We start from the raw sequence: 21,577 nt of genomic DNA, 5'->3' as shown, positions 1-21,577 counted from the left end.
TTTTCATGCTCACTGACACCTCAGGAGTGAGTTTGTTTTGTTTTGTTTTTTTTCAAAAAAAGAAATTAGTTCCAGTTATAGTTTTATTAACATAAAATCATGTTTGTTTGATAACCAATTTTTGGAAACAAAAAGAACATACATTTGCCTTTTTTAAATGTTGGCTTACACATTTTTAAAATAAATTGATTGTCCTGTGGATGGTCAGGAGGCACGAGGACATACATGAACATTTGTACTACTCAAAGAGTTAATTATTCCAACTCCAAAAATAAGTTTTTATATCTGTCAGGGCTAGTCCGAAAGGAGGAGTTTCTGTTCTCTTTTTATGATAGGCAGGATTATCGAGGAGAATACCGAGAAGGGAGTCAGAAATTGGAGATAGGGAAGAGTGGAAGGTTTCAGATGGAAGAATGTTCCTAGGAAGATGGGAGGCATAGGCCTCCTCATCCAGGTGGAAAGATTAATCTAGCGAGGAGAAAAGACATCTCTCGTATTATAACCTGAGAGAATGAGCAAAGCATGGACACAAATACAGATTACATTAGAGATTGTTTCTGAAGAATTGAGAAAGTTCCCACCTGCTATTATCTTTCCATGAAGATAGATGTGCTAGATTATCTGCCTCCGGTAAAGAGAAGAAGGAGATGGAGTTGAAGGTTAAAGAACAACAGAAGCTTAAGGAACATTCTTACAGATAAATCTTTTCACACTTCTGTTTATTTCTGTAAAATTTTATTTGCTAACTCAAATTATATATACATTTTTAGGCTATATATGAAAGTCAACCTAATTTAAAAAGAAGTTGATCATAAAACCCAGTTTTCCCATAAGGTCCCAGCATAATCATTAATACTATCCCTTATTACTCTCAAAATTATCTAGTTTGGACTATAAATTATATGGTCATTCTGTCTTTAGCTAAAGCTTGGCATGAGCTAAATTGAATAAATTAGTTTATTAAATACTTTAAAAATACATTGCTTTATGAGAAAAAATTAACTGAAGTGTTTATCTGGGAAAGTGTACAGTCTATTTCAGTCCATGTCTCAATTAACAGTTCTACAGCACTGTTCACTGAATGTCTGTAGCTTTGATGTGGTCAGAATATAAACAAGTTTCCAAATACTAGGCATCATGTGTAATCATACAATTTTAGATCATGAAGGTACCTTTAGAATCATCTGTGACCTTTTACTTTTTTGGATGAAGGTGCAAATCAAATTATTTAAAGGTCTAATTAATTGAAACTAACCAGAAACCAGCTATCATTTTCAATGCTAGATTTTTTTTTTTTTTTTTCGTATTTTTTCTGAAGCTGGAAACGGGGGAGAGACAGTCAGACAGACTCCCGCATGCGCCCGACCGGGATCCACCCGGCACGCCCACCAGGGGCGATGCTCTGCCTCTCCGGGGCGTCGCTCTGCCGCGACTAGAGCCACTCTAGCGCCTGGGGCAGAGGCCAAGGAGCCATCCCCAGCGCCCGGGCCATCTTTGCTCCAATGGAGCCTTGGCTGCGGGAGGGGAAGAGAGAGACAGAGAGGAAGGAGGGGGGGAGGTGGAGAAGCAAATGGGCGCTTCTCCTATGTGCCCTGGCCGGGAATCGAACCCGGGTCCCCCGCACGCCAGGCTGACGCTCTACCGCTGAGCCTACCGGCCAGGGCCCAATGCTAGATTTTTTAAAAGTATTTTTTTAGTCTACTTATGTGGAAAACTTAATTAAAAAAATAATAATGTTTATAATTTTCGTGCAGCCTATCAGTGCTTTCGTGCCTTAAAAATTAAGAAAAATTATCTACCTCTGCGTGCTACAAGATGGGCTTCAACTTCCGTTGTACCTCGAATTACTACCCACTATACTGTTTATCCCCGGGATAAGGACAAACGATGGGAAGGTAAGTGATAATTGTGGTGTGTAAAATTGTTGAGGCTTTATAGAAACTTTGTATCATTCTGTAGAGGGAAATATATTTTATGATAGTGTAAATCATCTAGTACAGATTTATAATATCTACTACATATTAATATTTAGGAAAATAACATTTGCTAAATATATAATAATAAAATAATAAATCTTAAACCAAAAGTTGGTTTATGGAAGCTAAAATAAGACATGCACTGGAATAGAAGTACGAGAGCATCCAGCTAATACAGTAAGATGGGCAATTTCTATAAATAATGTTCTACAGCATAGTGGGTATTTATAAGCCAGCATTCATTTTATCAGATCATATTCACCCCAGACTTCATATATTTTTTAAACTTTTTTTCTTCTCAGGAGTGAGCATGGAGAGGTTTGCAGAAGAAGCGGATGTAGTGATAGTGGGTGCGGGCCCTGCGGGGCTCTCGGCCGCGGTTCGTCTGAAGCAGTTGGCAGCTGAGCATGACAAGGAGATCCGTGTGTGTCTGGTGGAGAAAGCTGCTCAAATAGGAGCACACACTCTCTCAGGGGCTTGCCTTGATCCACGTGCTTTTGAAGAACTGTTCCCAGACTGGAAGGAGAAGGGAGTATGAAAAATTGGTTTTTATGAAAAGCCTAATCGGCATTCTCTCTGTTTCCAAATTACCGGAATGTGGGAAACCTTTTCATATCATTCTATCCTTTATAGGTTCATTATTGATTTTTTTATTTAAAAAGGGCAAAAATAGGTTAAATCGTATCAGTATAGTCATAATTTTAAGTTATTAACTCATTTTTATATAATGCCTTCTACGTGTTGTATTTATGTACTGGATTTATAAGCAAGCATTATTTTGAGAAAATCTTTGAATATTTGTACCAAATAAAATACAGCATTTTAATTTGGAGAGTATTTCCTAACTTTCTCCATAGTTTATATCATTGTTCTTAATAAGCAATGTTCTTATCTGAATTTCCTGGGACATTGCAATATCTAAAGCCAAAGTGGAGAATCTAATCTAATTTTCTAAAGCAATAAATCATGGTCACCCACACCTAAGCAGAAAAGGCACTGGTGTGATATGCAGAGACCCAAGTGCTAGTTTTACTGCTCTCATAATTTATATAATCTTGGTTAAAATTTTACACTCTGTATTTCAATTTTTTCTTATGTAAGATGAGTTACATTATATTTATCCTACCTTTAAAGTTAGACTATTTAGTATCTGTGAATATATTTTGTAAAGGTGAAACACTATATAAATATTTCTGTGCTCTTTCCATATGGAGTAAATTAAATTCCAAAAATTTCAACTCCGCTCTTATTTCTAAAACATCAAGCTCCTTTAAACTAGAAATACTTTAATTATGCCTAATTAATTTCCTCTTTTCAATATTATAGCAGAAATAGATATCATGGAATGATTATTGATGTAATATCAATTCTGATAAGAAAAGTCTTTCATATCAAAGCCCTGTATACCCAGGCAGAAACAATCCATTACATACATGCTAACTGTCATTATCCAAGAGAAAAAGAAAACTTGTCTTACGTTTTCATCAAGCAGGATGTTAACCTGGAGCAAGCTCCTAGATGAAATGCCACAGACAGGGAGACAGGAAGCCATCCTCCTTGATGTTCATATTTCAAAGACATCTCCAAGGTCCCCAAGAAAGACATTCCTGGAATGCAAAACTGGCTTATGTAGGTTTCAAAAAGATTCCCGTACATCTCAAAGAGACAAAGAAAGAGAGGATTTACAGTCCAAGTTTTCTAAAGAAAATGATGAAAGAAAATTGAGCAGGGTAGTTCCCTTTCTTTTGATACAGTTTATTATTATTACTATTATTATTATTATTATCTGTATATACCCTTACAAATATGAACTAAAAATTTTCTTTTCTGATTTTACTTCTAGGCTCCACTTAACACTCCTGTAACAGAAGACAGGTTTGGAATTTTAACAGAGAAATACAGAATTCCGGTGCCAATTCTTCCAGGTAAGATATAATAAATAATCATGGAATTGTAGAATTCTGCAACTGGAAGGAATTACATTTCATCTGGTAGACTCCTTTCCTTTCAAAGGTGAGGGAGCTGAGGCCCAGAGATTTGTAGGTCTTGTCCCCAAGTTACACAGCTGGCTTATGGGAAAGCAGGACTAGAACCCAGTTCTTCTGTCTTCTAGTCTAGAAGAATTGAGATAGTCTTATAAGTCAACTAGGAATTTCTAATTTAATGCTGTAATGTTGTTTTTAATTTAATAATTAGAACTGGGCCAAAATTGTAGAAAATAAATTGAAATTGAGACTGTAATATAATGTGTATATTTATGCAGAAACTATATATTGATTAGAATTTTTTAAGTTAAATGTTTATGTTTGTGAGATGTTTTGTCAATAAAAAGTCGTATTTAGCCTGACGGGTGGTGGCACAGTGGATAGATAGAGCATCAACCTGAGATGTTGAGGTCCCAGGTTCTAAACCTCTGAGGTCACTGGATTGAGCGCGGGCTCACCAACATGAGTGTGGGCTTCCTGGCTTGGGCCCAAAGGTTACTGGCTTGAAGCCCAAGGTTGCTGGTTTGAGCCCAAGGTCACTGCTTGAGCACAGGGTCACTGGCTTGGCGGAGCCCCCCCAGTCAAGGCACATATCAGAAGCAATCAGTGAACAATTGAAGTGAAGCAACTACAAGTTGATACTTCTCATCTCTCTTCCTTCCTCTTTCTCTCTTTCTCTCTCACACACACACAAAAAGCCAGAGTTATAAATTAAGCATTTATTTGTAGGTCTTCCGATGAATAATCATGGCAATTACATTGTACGCTTGGGACATTTAGTAAGCTGGATGGGAGAGCAAGCAGAAGCTCTTGGTGTGGAAGTGTACCCTGGTTATGCTGCTGCTGAGGTTGGTATAGTTTTGTTTAGTTTTGTTTTTAATATTTATAGAAAGTAATCTGTTTTTATTTTGACTATAAACCAAGAATGGCATAGAGGTAAAGAAATATATTATTTTTAAAAGCAGGTCAGCCATGTCTTCCCCCACATTCCTAATATACCAAATCTTACCTCTATCCCAACCCATTCCGATCCATATGATGGGTGTTAGCTCTCTGTCATAGTAATCCACAGACATAGTAGATTAATACCTATTAATAGCTACTCTTAAAATTGTACCTCAGAGGCCCTGGTCGATTGGCTCAGCAGTAGAGCATCGGCCCAGAGTATGGAAGTCCTGGGTTTGAATCCCGGTCAGGGCACACAGGAGAAATGGTCATCTGTTTCTCCACCCCTCACCTACCCTTCCCCTTTTCTCTTTCTCTCTCTCTCCTCCTCCCATACGTATGGCTTGAATGGTTAGAGCAAGTTGGCCCCAGGTACTGAGGATGGCTCCATGGCCTTGCCTCAGGCACTGAAATAACTCCGTTGCTGAGCAACAAAGCAGTGGCCCTAGATGGGCAGAGCATCACCCTGTAGGGGGCTTGCTGGGTGAATCCCAGTCGGGGTGCATACGGGAATCTGTCTCTCTGCCTCTCTTCCTCCCATCTCTCACTTAATTAAAAAAAAAAAGTTGCACCTCAGGATTATTTAAGCTAACAGACATGTGGAAGAAGATATCAAACAAAATTTATATTTTATCTTCCAAAAAAAAAACAAAACACCTTAAACTAAAGAATAAATCTCTTATTAGGATTTCCCATCTCAATAGGAAATACAGGGGATAGTGTCTTATGCAGTACCTGCAGTTTCTGAAGGTGTTGCTGTTGTTAGATCTGATAGATATATGACCTTTTCTGACCTCCAAATTTTACATGTATGACATTTTAGTTAAAAAGTTTAAGGTTTGCCTGACCTGTGGTGGCACATTAGATAAAGTGTTGACCTGGAAAGCTGAGGTCACTGGTTTGAAATCCTAGGTTTGCTCAGTCAAGACACATAGGACAAGCAAATACTGAGAGTTGATGCTTCCCACTCCTCCCCCCCCACCCTTTCTCTCTCTCTCTCTCTCTCTCTCTCTCTCTCTCTCTAAAATCAATAAATAAAAACCTTAATTTAAAAAAAAAAGTGAGGACCTATTTTAAAAAAATTTTTAAGTTTTCATCAAACACAAATATCTCAAATTCCAGAACATCATTTTCTTGATAAAAGAATAATAATTTAATTAAATGAAACAGAAAATATTGCCAATCTAGTCATGAGCACAAAAGTAAATAACTGATTATAGACTTTGCCCTGGAACCAAGAAGATCCTCTATTTCGAATGGCTCTTTGCGTTAGGTATAGTAGATGTGGGCCATATTGATTATATCATTCTGCTTTCAATATTCATGTACTAACCTGACCAGGTGGTGGTGCAATGGATAGAGTGTCAGACTGGGACGTGGAGGACCCATGTTCGAAACCCTGAGGTCGCCAGCTTAAGCGTGGGCTCATCGGCTTCAGTGCAGGCTCACCAGCTTGAGTGTGGGGTCGCTGGCTTGAGTGTGGGATCTTAGACATGACCCCATGGTCACTGGCTTGAGCCCAAAGGTTGCTGGCTTAAAGCCCAAGGTTGCTGGCTTTTCAAGGGGTCAGTGGCTCAGTTGAAGTCCCCTGGTCAAGGCACATGTGAGAAAGCAGTCCATGACCAACTAAAGTGCTGCAACAAAGAATTGATCCTTCTCATCTCTCTCCCTTCCTGTCTGTCTGTCCCTATCTGTCCCTCTCTCTGACTCTCTGTCTCTGTCAAAAAAAAACAAAAACTTATATACTAAATAAACATCAGTTATTTTTTTAAAATTGAATTGATTATGGTGACACTGATTAATAAATATAGAGCTTTAAGGTACATTCTGTACACTGTGGTGTGTGTTCGTCACCCCAAGCAAGCCTTCGTCCGTCACCATTTATCCCACATACCCTTTTCCACCTCCCTCAGTGTCCCTCCCCTCACCCTGGCAATCAGCACTCTGTTGTTTGTGTCCATGGCTTTTTTCTCTTTTTTTCTTTTTTTGCTCAATCCTTCCACCCATAGGATTTTAGAATTTCAAGATTAGAAGAAATCTTAGAAAGATTGAATCCAAAGAGTACTTGAATTCCTTATATTGTGCCCACATCAAGTGATGGTCCAGCTTACAATTAAACCCCATCCAAGATGAAAAGCCTCTATTTCTTCATTAGGTGATGCACTGTTGTTAGTGTTCTCTTCCTTATATTCAATAGAAATTTATTTAATGTCTTATATTGTATAGAACAAATCCATGCCCTCTTTCTGTAGAAAAGGAACCTTTCATATATAATTATGCCCTGCTTCCTTTTCTTTCTTACCTTAATCTTGTGTTTTTTCTTTCCCAGGTAAAATATTCTCAGTTCTTCCCACTGTGTTTGAGTTCCTTCAGTATTCTCATTGCCCTCCTCTGAATGCATCTTCCTTTTATCTCCTTATAAGGCAGCGGTTCTCAACCTGTGGGTCACAACTTTTAGGCGACCTCTGTGTTTTGGTCGTTCGACCCCCGCTGGGGTCGCGACCCACAGGTTGAGAACCGCTGTTGTAAGGAATGAATGAATACACTGCTTCAAGACTAATGTAGAATAGGGCTATTGTCTTCTTCATTCTAGCAGATGTTCTTCTGTTAGTTCACTCAAAATAACTCCTTTGACAAATATATCATACTGTTGATTTTTACTATTATTGAGGAAATTATTAAAAATAAAATCTCCTGCCAACTCAGAGAAACCACCTCTATAAATTATAAGAAAAAAAGAAGACAGCTCTAGTATTGAATAAGCATTAAACCAAGACTGGAGTGCATGTCACTGGCATCCTGCTAGGGAGACTGCCAAGATGGAAAGAAATTTCAAAATATGCAGCAAGTACAATCTAGTCCATGCCCAAGGGAAAAGTAAACTTCTTGTGACAAGCAGGAAGGTACAACTTGGAGCCAAGCGCCTATCCCAGACAGCCACAGACAGGAAGAGAGACCAACCACCCTCCTTGATGTTCACATTTCAAACATGTCTCCTAGGCCCCCAAGAAACACATTTCTGAGATGCAGGTCTGGCAGGAGGAGTCTTACTTAGCTTTTAAAAAGACTCACATATATCTCAGACAGAGAAAGGGTTTACTGTTAAGTTTTCTAAAGGATTTGCTGAAAGAATCTTGATAGGAGGGGAAATTCTCTTATTTTGGCACTAGGGAAAATTTTAAATCATTTGTGTTTGAATCCTTGCAGTATGTAAGTCAAATAAAAGTGTAGGTCCCTGCATTATACTTGCTGCTACTAATTGGTTTTCCCAGCCCATACAAATACATTTGGTGTTTTGGGCCCAAGTTTGGGGCTTTACATTTCTCCTGGTTAAAATGTTCTTGGGATCAGTGGCAAAGTGACAAATAGATGGTTTGTAAGATCCGTGATTTTCACTGCTGAGCACAGACTCACTCTTATAGTCTCTTGTAGCTCCTCATTTCCTCACTTCCTTAGTGATCATTATCAGGAGATTAATGAAGTCCAGGTTTTGGTACGCTGAGCCAGACTTCTGTTTTAGTACATAGCTGCATTCTACTATTGATTCATTTTCAAAATATTAAATAAAACATTTACTGTATATCCTTTTTTTGTACCCATTGCTGCTAATCCTTGTTTTACCTTTCCACTCTGTTCTTTCTGTTGCGTGGTTCTAGTGTATGTTTTGTACTTTCCTACCAAAGAGCCTTTTCCTCCAGAGAGGAAACAAACAGTAACCTGTTGCTATCTTCAGAACTATATACTTCTGGCCTATTTTTCCCCTTTCTTATTGCTCTAGAAGTAAACTTTTATCACCTTTGGGCTGTCTCCAGTCTCTGTTTTATTTTGTTGCCATGTTTTCTTTGTTTGAGGGGTTTTTTTCTGAGGGGGGTGGTTTGGGGACAGCAGCTTTCCTGACCCTGTTCCTTTTCCATCCGCGCTGATGCTCTTCCTTTGTGATAGGCCTTGACTTCACGTTCTGTACATATGTTTTTGATATCTGAGCTCTTCAAACAGCTTTTGGTTTAATCTTGCTGGTATTTTAATGACCTCTCTTGTAGCTTGCCCATTTTCTTCCTTTTTGTTTTCCCCATTTTCTTCCTAATCAAGCTATGGCATTTCTTTCATTTCCAACTATGTGAGCTGTGCTCTTTTAGATGTTAAAAGGGAGTACCTTAAAAACATGTTTCCTTTTGCCTGAATACTTTAAATTCTGCATTTCTATAATTTAGAGAACATGTCTACTTTCTAAAAAATATCTAAGGCTGTTTATTGTTTCTTTTCAAGGTCATGATGAACCCTAAGGTGGTAATGAAATATGTTTTCATTTTAGGTCCTTTTTCATGAAGATGGTAGTGTAAAAGGAATTGCCACTAACGATGTAGGGATACAGAAGGATGGTGCACCAAAGGTGAATGTTTTAATATGTGCTTAACAGAATGACAAAAACAGTAGATTTAAACTTAGTCTTGCTACAAACTACACATTAAGTGTATGTTAGAATACACTGTTCACAAAAATTAGGGGATATTTTATTGCTTCATATGTATATGCATTTATGGAATTTTTCTTTCATTAGAAAAATACAGAAACATCTTTTTTTTGTTTATTTGTTTGTTTTGTTGTTGTTTGGGGTTTTTTTGTATTTTTCTGAAATTGGAAACAGGGAGGCAGTCAGACTCCCGCATGCACCCTACTGGGATCCACCCGGCACGCCCACCAGGGGGGATGCTCTGCCCATCTGGGGCGTCACTCTGTCACGACCAGAGCCACTCTAGTGCCTAGGGCAGAGGCCAAGGAGCCATCCCCAGCGCCCGGGCCATCTTTTGCTCCAGTGGAGCCTCGGCTGCGGGAGGGGAAGAGAGAGACAGAGAGGAAGGAGAGGGGGAGGGGTGGAGAAGCAGATGGGCGCTTCTCCTATGTGCCCTGGCCGGGAATCGAACCCGGGACTCCCGCACACCAGGCCGACGCTCTACCACTGAGCCAACCGGCTAGGGCCCAGAAACATCTTTGAATTAAGCATCACTTAGACAAGTAGATGTAACTTGCTTAAGAATAATTTTTTAAAAGATTAAAACATGCCCTGGCCGGTTGGCTCAGTGGTAGAGCGTCGGCCTAGCGTGCGGAGGACCCGGGTTCGATTCCCGGCCAGGGCACACAGGAGAAGCGCCCATTTGCTTCTCCACCCCTCAGCCACGCCTTTCTCTCTGTCTCTCTCTTCCCCTCCCGCAGCCAAGGCTCCATTGGAGCAAAGATGGCCCGGGCGCTGGGGATGGCTCTGTGGCCTCTGCCTCAGGCGCTAGAGTGGCTCTGGTCGCAACATGGCGACGCCCAGGATGGGCAGAGCATCGCCCCCTGGTGGGCAGAGCGTCGCCCCATGGTGGGCGTGCCGGGTGGATCCCGGTCGGGCGCATGCGGGAGTCTGTCTGACTGTCTCTCCCTGTTTCCAGCTTCAGAAAAATGCAAAAAAAAAAAAAAGATTAAAACATGACTTACTTATACAAATATAAAACAAATGTGTCAAAGATTTATTTTACTCATTACTTAATAAAAGAATCAGGAAAATGTTAAAACCAAGTCAAAGAGCCCTGCCCAGTTGGCTCAGTGGTAAAGCATTGGCCTGGTGTGCGGAAGTCCCGGGTTCGATTCCTGGCCGGGGCACACAGGAGAAGCGCCCATCTGCTTCTCCACCTCTCCCCCTCTCCTTCCTCTCTGTCTCTCTCTTCCCCTCCCACAGCCTAGGCTCCTTTGGAGCAAAGTTGGCCTGGGCGCTGGGGATGGCTCTCTGGCCTCTGCCTCAGATGCTAGAATGGCTCTGGTCGCAACAGAGCGACGCCCCCTGGCGGGCGTGCCGGGTGGATCCCGGTCGGGTGCATGCAGGAGTCTGTCTGACTGCCTCCCCGTTTCCAGCTTTGGAAAAATACAAAAAAACAAACAAACAAAAAAAAAACAAGTCAAAGAGCATCCAAATAACATACACATATATAGGTTATCAATCAACTCCATTCCCACCTGCATAGCTTTCATTTCTGCGGACAAGAATCATTTGCTTTGTGCTCTAGATTAACAGTCTTTGGCTTGATTTTAATATCTTTTGGTAGATATAACACTGATTGCCCTCCTTTTATTCAAGTATAAGCCTGGGTGGTTTTCATGTTTTCATACCTTGTATATTTGAATTTGCAAAAGAAAAACTCTTAGGATATGGATCTCACACTATATAAGTACCCTTGGAAAGGACAAGGAAAAAATACCTTGCTTTCTTATAATAAGAAAAAATATAAATTAACATTTCACTAAATTATCCATGTTTACTTGTAAAGTGGCATAGTTTCTCAACTAGCGTGTAACCTCCATGATGGCAGAGATCACGAGGGCTTACTCCAGTGCCCAGCATAGTCCCAGGTCATGTTAGGTTTTGAATATTGTTGAGCTCACAGTTCATCCTTCTCTCGGCCATTCTTCAGTCCCCTCTAGCAGATCACTGCTTTTTGCATAGAAAGCAAGTGACAGAGCACTTGGGCTTGAGCTACTTCGTTGTTTTCTCCAGTGGTCTCACTGGCTAAATCAGTATCAAAGGGGTCCTGTGACTCAGCGGGTCCCATAGTTAGCATCCAGAAAGCTGTTTTTAACAAGTCCCCAGGAATTCTGGTGCATAGCCAGGCTTGCAGACAGACTATTGTCTCATAATGATTCTTTTAATAATAAGATTGTTTTTCTCATATTCTTTTCTTTGTTATACTAATTATTTCTCTACTGTGATAACTATAATTAATTATAAATTGTTATTTTTAAATGTTTATGTTTGATATTACAACAAAATTGAAACACAAATTCTGTCATTCTGATATTTCATTTTTGAGTGTTCTCATATTTGTTCAAATATATATTTGTGTTCTGTGCTTTGTATTTGTAAAAATGTTTGTATTTTACATATTGTATTTATATCGATATAAAAGCATAAACAAGTACAGTAGAGTCTTAATAACTTGAGCTCCAAAATCTCAGCTTTTACAATAGATATTTTAGTACCACAAGTTTAGAATGAGAAGACCAGGAGTTCCGTTTACTCCGTTGCTCCATTCTGTATTGAACCGTTGTGGTTATGCTCTCTTCCCTGCCATTCACAGAAACAGCCTCTCGCCACGGCCGTAAGCACCTCCGGCTTGTCAGTTCTCTGTCTTCTCTTACTTGACCTCCTTACCAGGCAGCACTGACATAACTGAATAACTTCCTGTTGAAACACTTTCCTGACTTGGCTCTTAACACCACCTTCTCTTGTCTTTCCTTGTGTTTTCCTTGTGTTGTCATTAAGCATGCTTTATTTGCTGTTTTAATTCTTACAAAATTATTTAGTCAAGTACTTTTGAAGTAAAAAGAAAAATAACAGAGACACAGGATATATTATTACGTTTAAATTGGATCCCACTTAAAACAGTACTCAGTTTGAATCATAGTTCAATTACAAACTGACCATAATGTGAATATTTTTAAATTGTCAAATGTTGTGATTTAACATTTTTATTTTTTAGACTACATTTGAAAGAGGACTAGAACTACATGCCAAAGTTACGATTTTTGCAGAGGGTTGCCATGGACATCTAGCCAAGCAACTATATAAGAAGTTTGATTTGAGGGCCAATTGTGAGCCCCAGACCTATGGAATTGGACTAAAGGAGGTATCCTGATTTGTTCTTGTAATTTTAATGTTCAAAGATGGAGCTTTAAATTTATTTGTATTATACTGTAATTATAATGTTGATTTTGATTTTACAGTTATAGTTTTCATTGACCTGAAATATTCATATGACTAAAAGTATTTGGGACATTTTTCAAAGGGCTAGAAAATATTACTAATCAAAATTATTATCTAAATTGTATCTACATGTTGTCATTGGTTTATCAAATATTGCTGAACGAAGGCTTGAACTTGAAAATATTTGTAACATTAATTTTTTTTATTATAATGCCATCTCCTATAATAGTATTGGACCTTTTATTTATATGCTGGTTATAAGATGACCACATCCTACAAGAGTTGTTGCCCTGGCCGGTTGGCTCAGCGGTAGAGCGTCGGCCTAGCGTGCGGAGGACCTGGGTTCGATTCCCGGCCAGGGCACACAGGAGAAGCGCCCATTTGCTTCTCCACCCCTCCGCCGCGCTTTCCTCTCTGTCTCTCTCTTCCCCTCCCGCAGCCAAGGCTCCATTGGAGCAAAGATGGCCCAGGCGCTGGGAATGGCTCTGTGGCCTCTGCCCCAGGCGCTAGAGTGGCTCTGGTCGCAACATGGCGACGCCCAGGATGGGCAGAGCATCGCCCCCTGGTGGGCAGAGCGTCGCCCCTGGTGGGCGTGCCGGGTGGATCCCGGTCAGGCGCATGCGGGAGTCTGTCTGACTGTCTCTCCCTGTTTCCAGCTTCAGAAAAATGAAAAAAAAAAAAAGGATTGTTTATTCAAAATGATAATGTGAAGGTAATTTAGTTTATGAAACATAACTCCGTCATGGTATATTGATATGAAACCTAGAATACAGTTAGTGTTGTATATTTTCTCAATTTATTCAATCTCTAGATTATTTTTCTTTTTTTACTTTTTTCTTCTTATTATTTTTATTTTTATTTTTTTAGTGTGAGGAGGGGAGGTAGAGAGATAGACTCCCGCATGCACCCCAACCAGGATCCACCCAGCAAGCCCACTAAGGAGTGATGCTCTGCCCATCTGGGGCCATTCATGCATTGCAACCGGAGCCATTTTTTTAGCATCTGAGGCGAGGTCATGGAGCCATCTTCAGCACCCGAGGCCAACTTGCTCCAGCAAGTCGAGCTATGGCTGTGAGAGTTGGGAGAGGGAGAGAAAGAGAAAGGGTGAGAAGCAGATGGTCAACTTGTCCTGTGTGCCCTGACCGGGAATTGAACCTGGGACGTCCACACACTGGCCAATACTGTACCACTGAGCCAGCCAGTTAGGGCAGATTATTTTTCAAACCTTAGGTTTATTAGAATGTAAAAGCTCCATTATATTCTTTTGTGTCTATTTACATTTATGGTAAAACTCAGGTTTAAATTCTATATATAAGATTCATTATATTGTGAATAAGGGATTAATTGTTTTGGTGGATTGCACATAATATCTGACTTTTAGACAATATTTCAGATAGAAATTGTTTAAAATTTAGAACTTGCTATCCTAAAAATAGGATGAATAATTTGCTTCAGTTGAGGAGGGGGCTGTGGAAGATACAGTAAAATATTTTATTGAAGAGTAACAGAGTATACTTTAAAGTACCAGATCTTAAGTCTACAATTCAGTTAATTTTATTTTATTTTTTTTGTATTTTTCTGAAGTTGAAAACGGGAGGCAGACAGACTCCTGCATGCGCTCTACCGGGATCCACCCTGCATGCCCACCAGGGAGCGACGCTCTGCCCATCTGGGGCGTTGCTCCATTGCAATCAGAGCCATTCTGGCGCCTGGGGCAGAGGCCACAGAGCCATCCTCAGCGCCCGGGCCAACTTTGCTCCAATGGAGCCTCGGCGGTGGGAGGGGAAGAGAGAGACAGAGAGGAAGGAGAGGGGGAGGGGTGGAGAAGTAGATGGGCGCTTCTCCTGTGTGCCCTGGCCGGGAATCGAACCCGGGACTCCTGCACGCCAGGCTGATGCTCTACCACTGAGCCAACCGGCCAAGGCCAGTTCAGTTAATTTTCATAAAGTGAACACACCCATGTAACAACCACCCAGATCAAGACATAGAATACGTGCCCTGGCCGGTTGGCTCAGTGGTAGTGCGTCGGCCTGGTGTGCAGAGGTCCCGGGTTCGACTCCCGGCCAGGGTACACAGGAGAAGCGCCCATCTGCTTCTCCACCCCTCCCCCTCTCCTTCCTCTCCGTCTCTCTCTTTCCCTCCCGCAGCCGAGGCTCCATTGGAGCAAAAATGGCCCAGGCGCTGGGGATGGCTCCTTGGCCTCTGCCCCAGGCGCTAGAGTGGCTCTGGTCGCAAAAGAGCGACGCCCCGGAGGGGCAGAGCATCGCCCCCTGGTGGGCAGAGCGTCGCCCCCTGGTGGGTGTGCCGGGTGGATCCCAGTCAGGCGCATGCGGGAGTCTGACTGTCTCTCCCCGTTTCCAGCTTCAGAAAAATACAAAAAAAAAAAAAAAAAAAAAGACATAGAATACGTATTACCAACACCCCAGAAGTTTTTCTCATCTTTTCTGTGGTGTTTCCTATAATCTCATGAACATCTCTCTCATTTATGTCTTAAAGCAGTCATAACATCTCTGACCTTTTTCTTTGCTTCATCATGCTCCAGTTTAGTATAATTTTCTTGATTTCAAATTTTTTTAATTGATTGATTTTAAATAGACAAGAAGGTAGAGGAGGGGAGAGGATAGCATTCATTTGTTGTTCTACTTAATTGTATTCATTGGTTGATTCTGTATGTGCCCTGACCGGGGATCGAACTGCAACCTTGCTGTTTTGGGACAATGCTCAAACCAACTGAACTAGCTGTCCAGCACTGAAGTACTTTGTGTTTTCTTGTTACAGCTTTTTATTTGTAATTTTCATGAGTAAGTTATAAACTTGGCAAGTTTTATACATTGTAGTGACATAAAAATTTAAATAATACTCTAGGACTTTTCTTTTAAAGCTGTGGATTATTGATGAAAAGAAGTGGAAACCCGGGAGAGTAGATCACAGTGTTGGCTGGCCCTTGGACAAACACACTTACGGAGGCTCTTTTCTCTATCACTTAAATGAAGGGGAACCCCTGGTAGCTCTTGGTTTTGTGGTAAGTTATATGCCCATTATGGAAAGTTCTGCTGGTAGAGTCATTGGATCATCAGTGTTATAAAACAAGGGTTTTGAATCTGAAGAATGTGAAATGTTTATTTAAAGCTTACATTCTAATTTAATCAATATAGAAAGTACTTATGATTATTACAGGCATTAGTCTACTTAAACACAGATAGCTTAGTAATAGTAGCTACTACATGCCAGGCCCTATACTACTTATTTCACTAAGACTCTGAAGTTTCAAACAACCCTATGAAGTAGGTAGAGACCTGTTTTACTGACAGGAAAACTGAAGTCCAAACATGTTGAACAGCTTTCTCAAAGGCAGTTGTAAATGACAGAGGCAGTTTTACAGCCGACCTGGCTGACTTCAGAGCTCATTTCCACTGTGGCATGCTGCCCCTGAAAATAGTCAGCACTGGGTTTGCGCCTCTAACTTTTACAAACCAGCATTTTGCTCCCTTTTTAGCCATTTATATCTTTATAGTAAATGACATCTTGAACATCACAAGGACTGGGAAAACAGTATGAATGTCTGCACCTTGGAATTGGTGGCAGCTCTATTGTTTAATGTCATGACTAAACCTACATAGGAACCATTGTCAGATTCATGTTCTTGGTGTTTTCCTGAAACTCACACCGCCACATGTTCAGTGCGTCACCTTTGTGTAGTTCTTCCAGTGACTGAGTCTTCACATCTTAGAAGGCCTGGTTCTTCATGTTAGCACGAAGTATGATTACATCCTGTTCATTTCTGACTCAGTAGTATTGCATATAGCTGATTTCTTTGTGGAGTTTGTATTGCTAAATGAATAATAAATAATTACAGCTCCTTTTGTAGAAACACAAATGAGAGACACTTACCTACAAAAAGTTTTTTGTTTTGGGGTTTTTTTGTGCTTTTTTTTTAAAGAGACAGTCGGAGTTTTCCTGTCAATAATTTATTAATATGTTCCAAATTTTAAAAAATTTCTTATTATAAACACAAGGTATCCTTTTGTTTTCCCTTTCTTTTCCAAAAAGACTTTATTTAGTTATTTATTTAAATTTGGGTTACTCTGGATATCTCTCTTAAGTACTTTGAGTACAGGAAGCTTAATGAACATGTTTCCTGATAAAAATTCCTGGTATAATTTCATAAATATATCTAATTTAAATATAAAAATTTTAAGGTTGGCCTGGACTATCACAATCCGTACCTGAGTCCATTTCGAGAGTTCCAGCGGTGGAAACACCATCCCAGCGTTCAGCCCACCCTGGAGGGCGGGAAAAGAATCGCATACGGAGCCAGAGCTCTCAACGAAGGGGGCTTTCAGGTAACTGCAACCTTTTAATTCTTTATTTATGTGTTATAAAGTTAACATTGAGAATGTGCTGCAAATTTAAATAAAGACTAGAAAATCACCTCATAGGGAAAAATTTAAGTAATTAAGCAAAGCACCTCGTATTTATAAAATACATTACATCATGAATTTAGTTTTAAGAATATATTGATTTCTAGAGATAAATTCACAGGCTTTTTGTTTGTTTGTTTTTAACCAGGAAGTTAAAACTATGTGAGCCAAGATATTTCCCGTTATTCATTAGCTGCCAAGAAACTCAAAGGAAATTTTAGTTTTCAGCAAAGGTAGTGAGTTCATCCCAGCTACCTGTTAACACCCATGCCTTTTATGTGATCTCTGTTAAGCTTTTCTCCTTACTTACTCGATTTTAGTAAATGTAAAAAATAAATTTTATCAAATGCATTTAATGTATTAAATATATACTAATTGAACAATGAAATAAGACCTATAATAAAAGTTGTTACTGTTGTACGGGAGAAATGATCTTTAAAAATATCTTCTTTAAAACTCATACCAAATGGTTTGGAGCAAGTTACTTACCTTCTCTGGCCTTAATGGATCATCTGTAAAATAAAGATGATTCCTTTTGTCCAGGGGTCCCCAAACTATGGCCCGGGGGCCACATGCGGCCCCCTGAGGCCATTTATCCAGCCCCCACCACACTTCCAGAAGTGGCACCTCTTTCACTGGTGGTCAGTGAGAGGAGCATAGTTCCCATTGAAATACTGGTCAGTTTGTTGATTTAAATTTTACTTGTTTTTTATTTTAAATATTGTATTTGTTCCCATTTTGTTTTTTTACTTTAAAATAAGATATGTGCAGTGTGCATAGGGATTTGTTCATAGTTTTTTTTATAGTCTGGTCCTCCAACGGTCTGAGGGACAGTGAACTGGCCCCCTGTGTAAAAAGTTTGGGGACCCCTGCTTTTGTCTCTAGTATGGTAGGAATCTAGGACTATTTTTACAAACTGGGTATCTTTTTAAAAAATATCTGTTGTAAAAGTAACAAAAGATAAAATTGGGGGGTAGTTGACTTTGTTTCTAGTGTAATAATTTGCAACAAATAGCTATTAAATTGCATACCTATGTTCAAGTCCGTTAAACTCTTTTGAATGATGTCCATAATAACTAGTATCAGTCTAATTCTCTTTTTAATATTTAGTATAAAGATTTTGGTGTATTCAATGGTATGTACAGATTCTCATTTTAAAACATCTGCTTTGTGTGCCTCAACATCTCAGATGGACTTTAGATTTCCTGTGCTACGCAGGAAGTGGTGACCACACACACTCACATTTTATTTAAATTTTTTTATTTAATTAGTTCAAGATTCAGAAATTTATTTTCAGTAAGTTTTGAAGACCCATAAGAAGTAATAATTTGGAACATTTAGTCCTGTTTATGTTGAGCTAACAAATATTCCACAACTTTTTATTTCTCTTTTTCTTCAATCTGTACCCAGGACACCCCTTTTCCTGGTAGGTTTCTAGTTATGTGTAGCCCTAATTTAATGAATGTCCTAGAATACAACATCTGAGTGCCACTTTCTTTGGTCCGTAGTTCCTTAACAAAATGCCCAGTGCTAGTTACACTACCCACACAGGTTAGTATCCTCCCAGAAGTTGAAAACACAAATTTTCATTGGGCCATATGATTTTTATTCTTAGGACCTAAGCACCAGTTTGGAAGAACCTGTACTAACAATTCACATCCTGTCTTCTGGTTCTTGAATCAAAGTTAGTGTTAGCAAGACCACAGCCTTACTTGAGAAAAGCATTGTCATTATCCAAGTCCCTAATCATTGTCTCTGCTCTCAGCTAGTGGCTTTCTGGAAAGTCCTTGACCCATTCTGTCCACTTGTGATCCTGATGCAGTGCTCTTTTATCTAGGTGGTCTGATCTTGAGCTTGAGAATCACAGACGTACATTCACCCCACCTGTCTTGTGAAAGGATGGGGGCCCTGGTCCTTCTCTTACCAGCTTCCATCCGCCACCTCTCCCTCAAGTTAGAACTCTCTAATTGAAGGTGGCTATGGCCATGGGTCCCTCACCGTGGCTCTTGCAACTGATGGTAGTAATTTCCAGGTTAGTCCCCATCCTGTGAGTCGCTTTCAGCACCATCAGCCAAACTTTTACCACCCACCACTTTCTCAAAAAAGGCCACGGTTTACTTTAGGAAGCTCTTCAAGAAGAAAAAAATGCGGGAGGAACGAACAACTCTGCCTTGGCTCCCTCTTCTTTACTTTCCAGACTGTAGACTAGAGTGCATTTTTCCATGCAAACAACCTATACTTTAGGTGCCACATTGTGGGTTGTATATCGGCTTTTATTGGCTAACTCAGAAATATCACCAGCCTGTATTACATTTTTTATCAGAAATATAATTTGCCTTAAAATTTATTTTGGAAATTCAACTTATTCTCAAGTTAATTAAAATGTTATTTAAGGTAGTATCTAATTGTAGTGATGTTATTGTTAGAACATAAGTTTCCATTCGTGGATATCAAAGTAAAATAGAAGCGTATATAGAGGTAAGATAATATCCTTTGTATAGCATGTTACCCAGAATGCATGTAAAAGCAGATCACAATTTGGATAATATTCAAGTTTAGAGAATATTTTTCACTATGACATAAGTATAAAAAAATTATTTATATATGTTAATCCCCTGGTCTTAAATCTAACTCATGTAGGCTAGTCATGGGGAAACAGAAGGAAAAGTTCTTAACAGAGAAATAGTAATAGTTCTAATCCTCATTCAGAGGGCAGGGGAAACTAGCCCTGCTCTGATTTTTTTCTTCAGTATATTCATTTTCTTGTATTTATTTTTTAATGTTTCCCTGCATCTTTACAAGACTTATTTAAGAGGCTATAATTTAGAGTGGTTAGTTTTGCATATTTAATTTGAGCTAACAATACACATTTAAATGTTTTTTTCCTCAGTCAATACCAAAACTCACCTTTCCTGGGGGTTTACTCATTGGCTGTAGCCCTGGTTTCATGAATGTTCCCAAGATCAAAGGTACCCACACAGCAATGAAAAGTGGAATTTTGGCAGCAGAAACTATTTTTAATCAACTAACTACTGAAAATCTCCAATCAAAAACGATAGGTAAGAACTTCCTATTTTAAAGCATAGAAAATTGTCAGGTTCTTCCTTGAAACATTGAAGAGAAGTTATTTAAACATACAGTGATAATATAGATAGAACATGAATATAAATACAATTAAAAATTATGCCTGACCTGTGGTGGCGCAGTAGATAAAGCAACAACCTGGAATACTGAGGTTGGTTCAAAATCCTGGGTGTGCCTGGTCAAGACACATATGGGAGTTGATGCTTCCTGCTCCTCCCCTACCCCCCTCATTCTTTCTTTCTACTCTCTCTCTAAAAATGAATTAATAAAAAATTTTTTTTAAATCTTGAGGTGTTTTTAATATATATTTCAATTGACAGGAAAAGCTATAATATCTATTTCTTTACACTGCAGCGGTTCTCAACCAGTGGGTCGCGACCCCAGTGGGGGTCGAACGACCAAAACACAGGGACAGGGGTCACCTAAAGCCATCGGAAAATACATATTTATTATACAATACATTTTTAAACAAAATATGTATTTCCGATGGCTTTAGGCGACCCCTGTCCCTGTGTTTTGGTCGTTCAACCCCCGCCGGGTCGCGACCCACAGGTTAAGAACCGCTGCTTTACACAAAGCATTAAGATGTGTATAATAATCAACAATGCTATAGAGATGTTCACCTGAAACCTGTGTATTCTTATTGATCAATGTTACCCCATTACATTTAATTTCAAAATAAAAAAAATAATCACCTTTAAAAAAAAGAGGCCCTGACAAGTTGGCTCAGTGGTAAAGCATCAGCCCAGTGTGTGGATGTCCCAGGTTTGAGTCCCAGGCAGGACACACAGGAGAAATGACCATCTCCTTCTCCACCCCTTCCTGTCTTGCTTCTCTCTCTCTCTCTCTCTCTCTCTCTCTCTCTCTCTCTTTCCCTCCTACTTCCATGGCTTGATTGGAACAAGTTGGCCCCAGGGCTTAGGATGGCTCCATGGCCTCCGCCTCAGGTGCTAAGAGCTCTGTTGCTAAGCAATAGAGCAATCCCCTAGATGGGCAGAGCATTTCCCCCTAGTGGGCTTGCCGGGTAGATCCCAGTTGGAATACATGCAGGAGTCTGTTTCTGCCTCCCCTCCTCTCACCGGATTAAAAAAAAAAATAGAAAAAAAGATGTTCAGTGCAAAGAAAACTACCTGGCCTACTCTCAGAAATAAGAGTTTACAGCAGTGTTGTATTTACATCAAAACTAGAATACTGGGCCTGACCTGTGGTGGAGCAGTGGATAAAGCGTCGACCTGGAAGTGCTGAGGTCACCAGTTCGAAACCCTGGGCTTACCTGGTCAGGGCACATGTGGGAGTTGATGCTTCCAGCTCCTCCCCCCTGTCTCTCTCCTCTCTGTCTCTCTCTCTCTCCTCTCTAAAATGAATAAATAAAATAATATTAAAAATTAAAAAAAAGAATATTGACAGTGGTGTCTGGCCTACTTAGAAGTG

General features: G+C 39.8%; 1 protein-coding gene across 2 annotated transcripts in view; it reads left to right on the top strand.

Moving 5' to 3' along the window:
* The window catches only part of ETFDH (electron transfer flavoprotein dehydrogenase), a 35,369-nt gene that overhangs the window by 8,078 nt on the left and 5,714 nt on the right, over positions 1–21,577 (top strand). For both annotated transcript variants that reach the window (XM_066387414.1, XM_066387403.1), the window contains exons 2-10: positions 1,755–1,895; positions 2,279–2,508; positions 3,820–3,901; positions 4,691–4,809; positions 9,219–9,296; positions 12,418–12,564; positions 15,523–15,663; positions 16,841–16,984; positions 19,953–20,121. In XM_066387414.1, coding sequence (XP_066243511.1) covers positions 1,755–1,895; positions 2,279–2,508; positions 3,820–3,901; positions 4,691–4,809; positions 9,219–9,296; positions 12,418–12,564; positions 15,523–15,663; positions 16,841–16,984; positions 19,953–20,121 — 1,251 coding nt within the window. The remainder of the gene's footprint in view (positions 1–1,754; positions 1,896–2,278; positions 2,509–3,819; positions 3,902–4,690; positions 4,810–9,218; positions 9,297–12,417; positions 12,565–15,522; positions 15,664–16,840; positions 16,985–19,952; positions 20,122–21,577) is intronic.

Source organism: Saccopteryx leptura, chromosome 1 (assembly GCF_036850995.1).
Source record: "Saccopteryx leptura isolate mSacLep1 chromosome 1, mSacLep1_pri_phased_curated, whole genome shotgun sequence".
Classification (NCBI taxonomy): Eukaryota; Metazoa; Chordata; class Mammalia; order Chiroptera; family Emballonuridae; genus Saccopteryx; species Saccopteryx leptura.
Note: the sequence above shows the minus strand (reverse complement) of the source record. Positions and strands in the feature narration are given on the sequence as shown.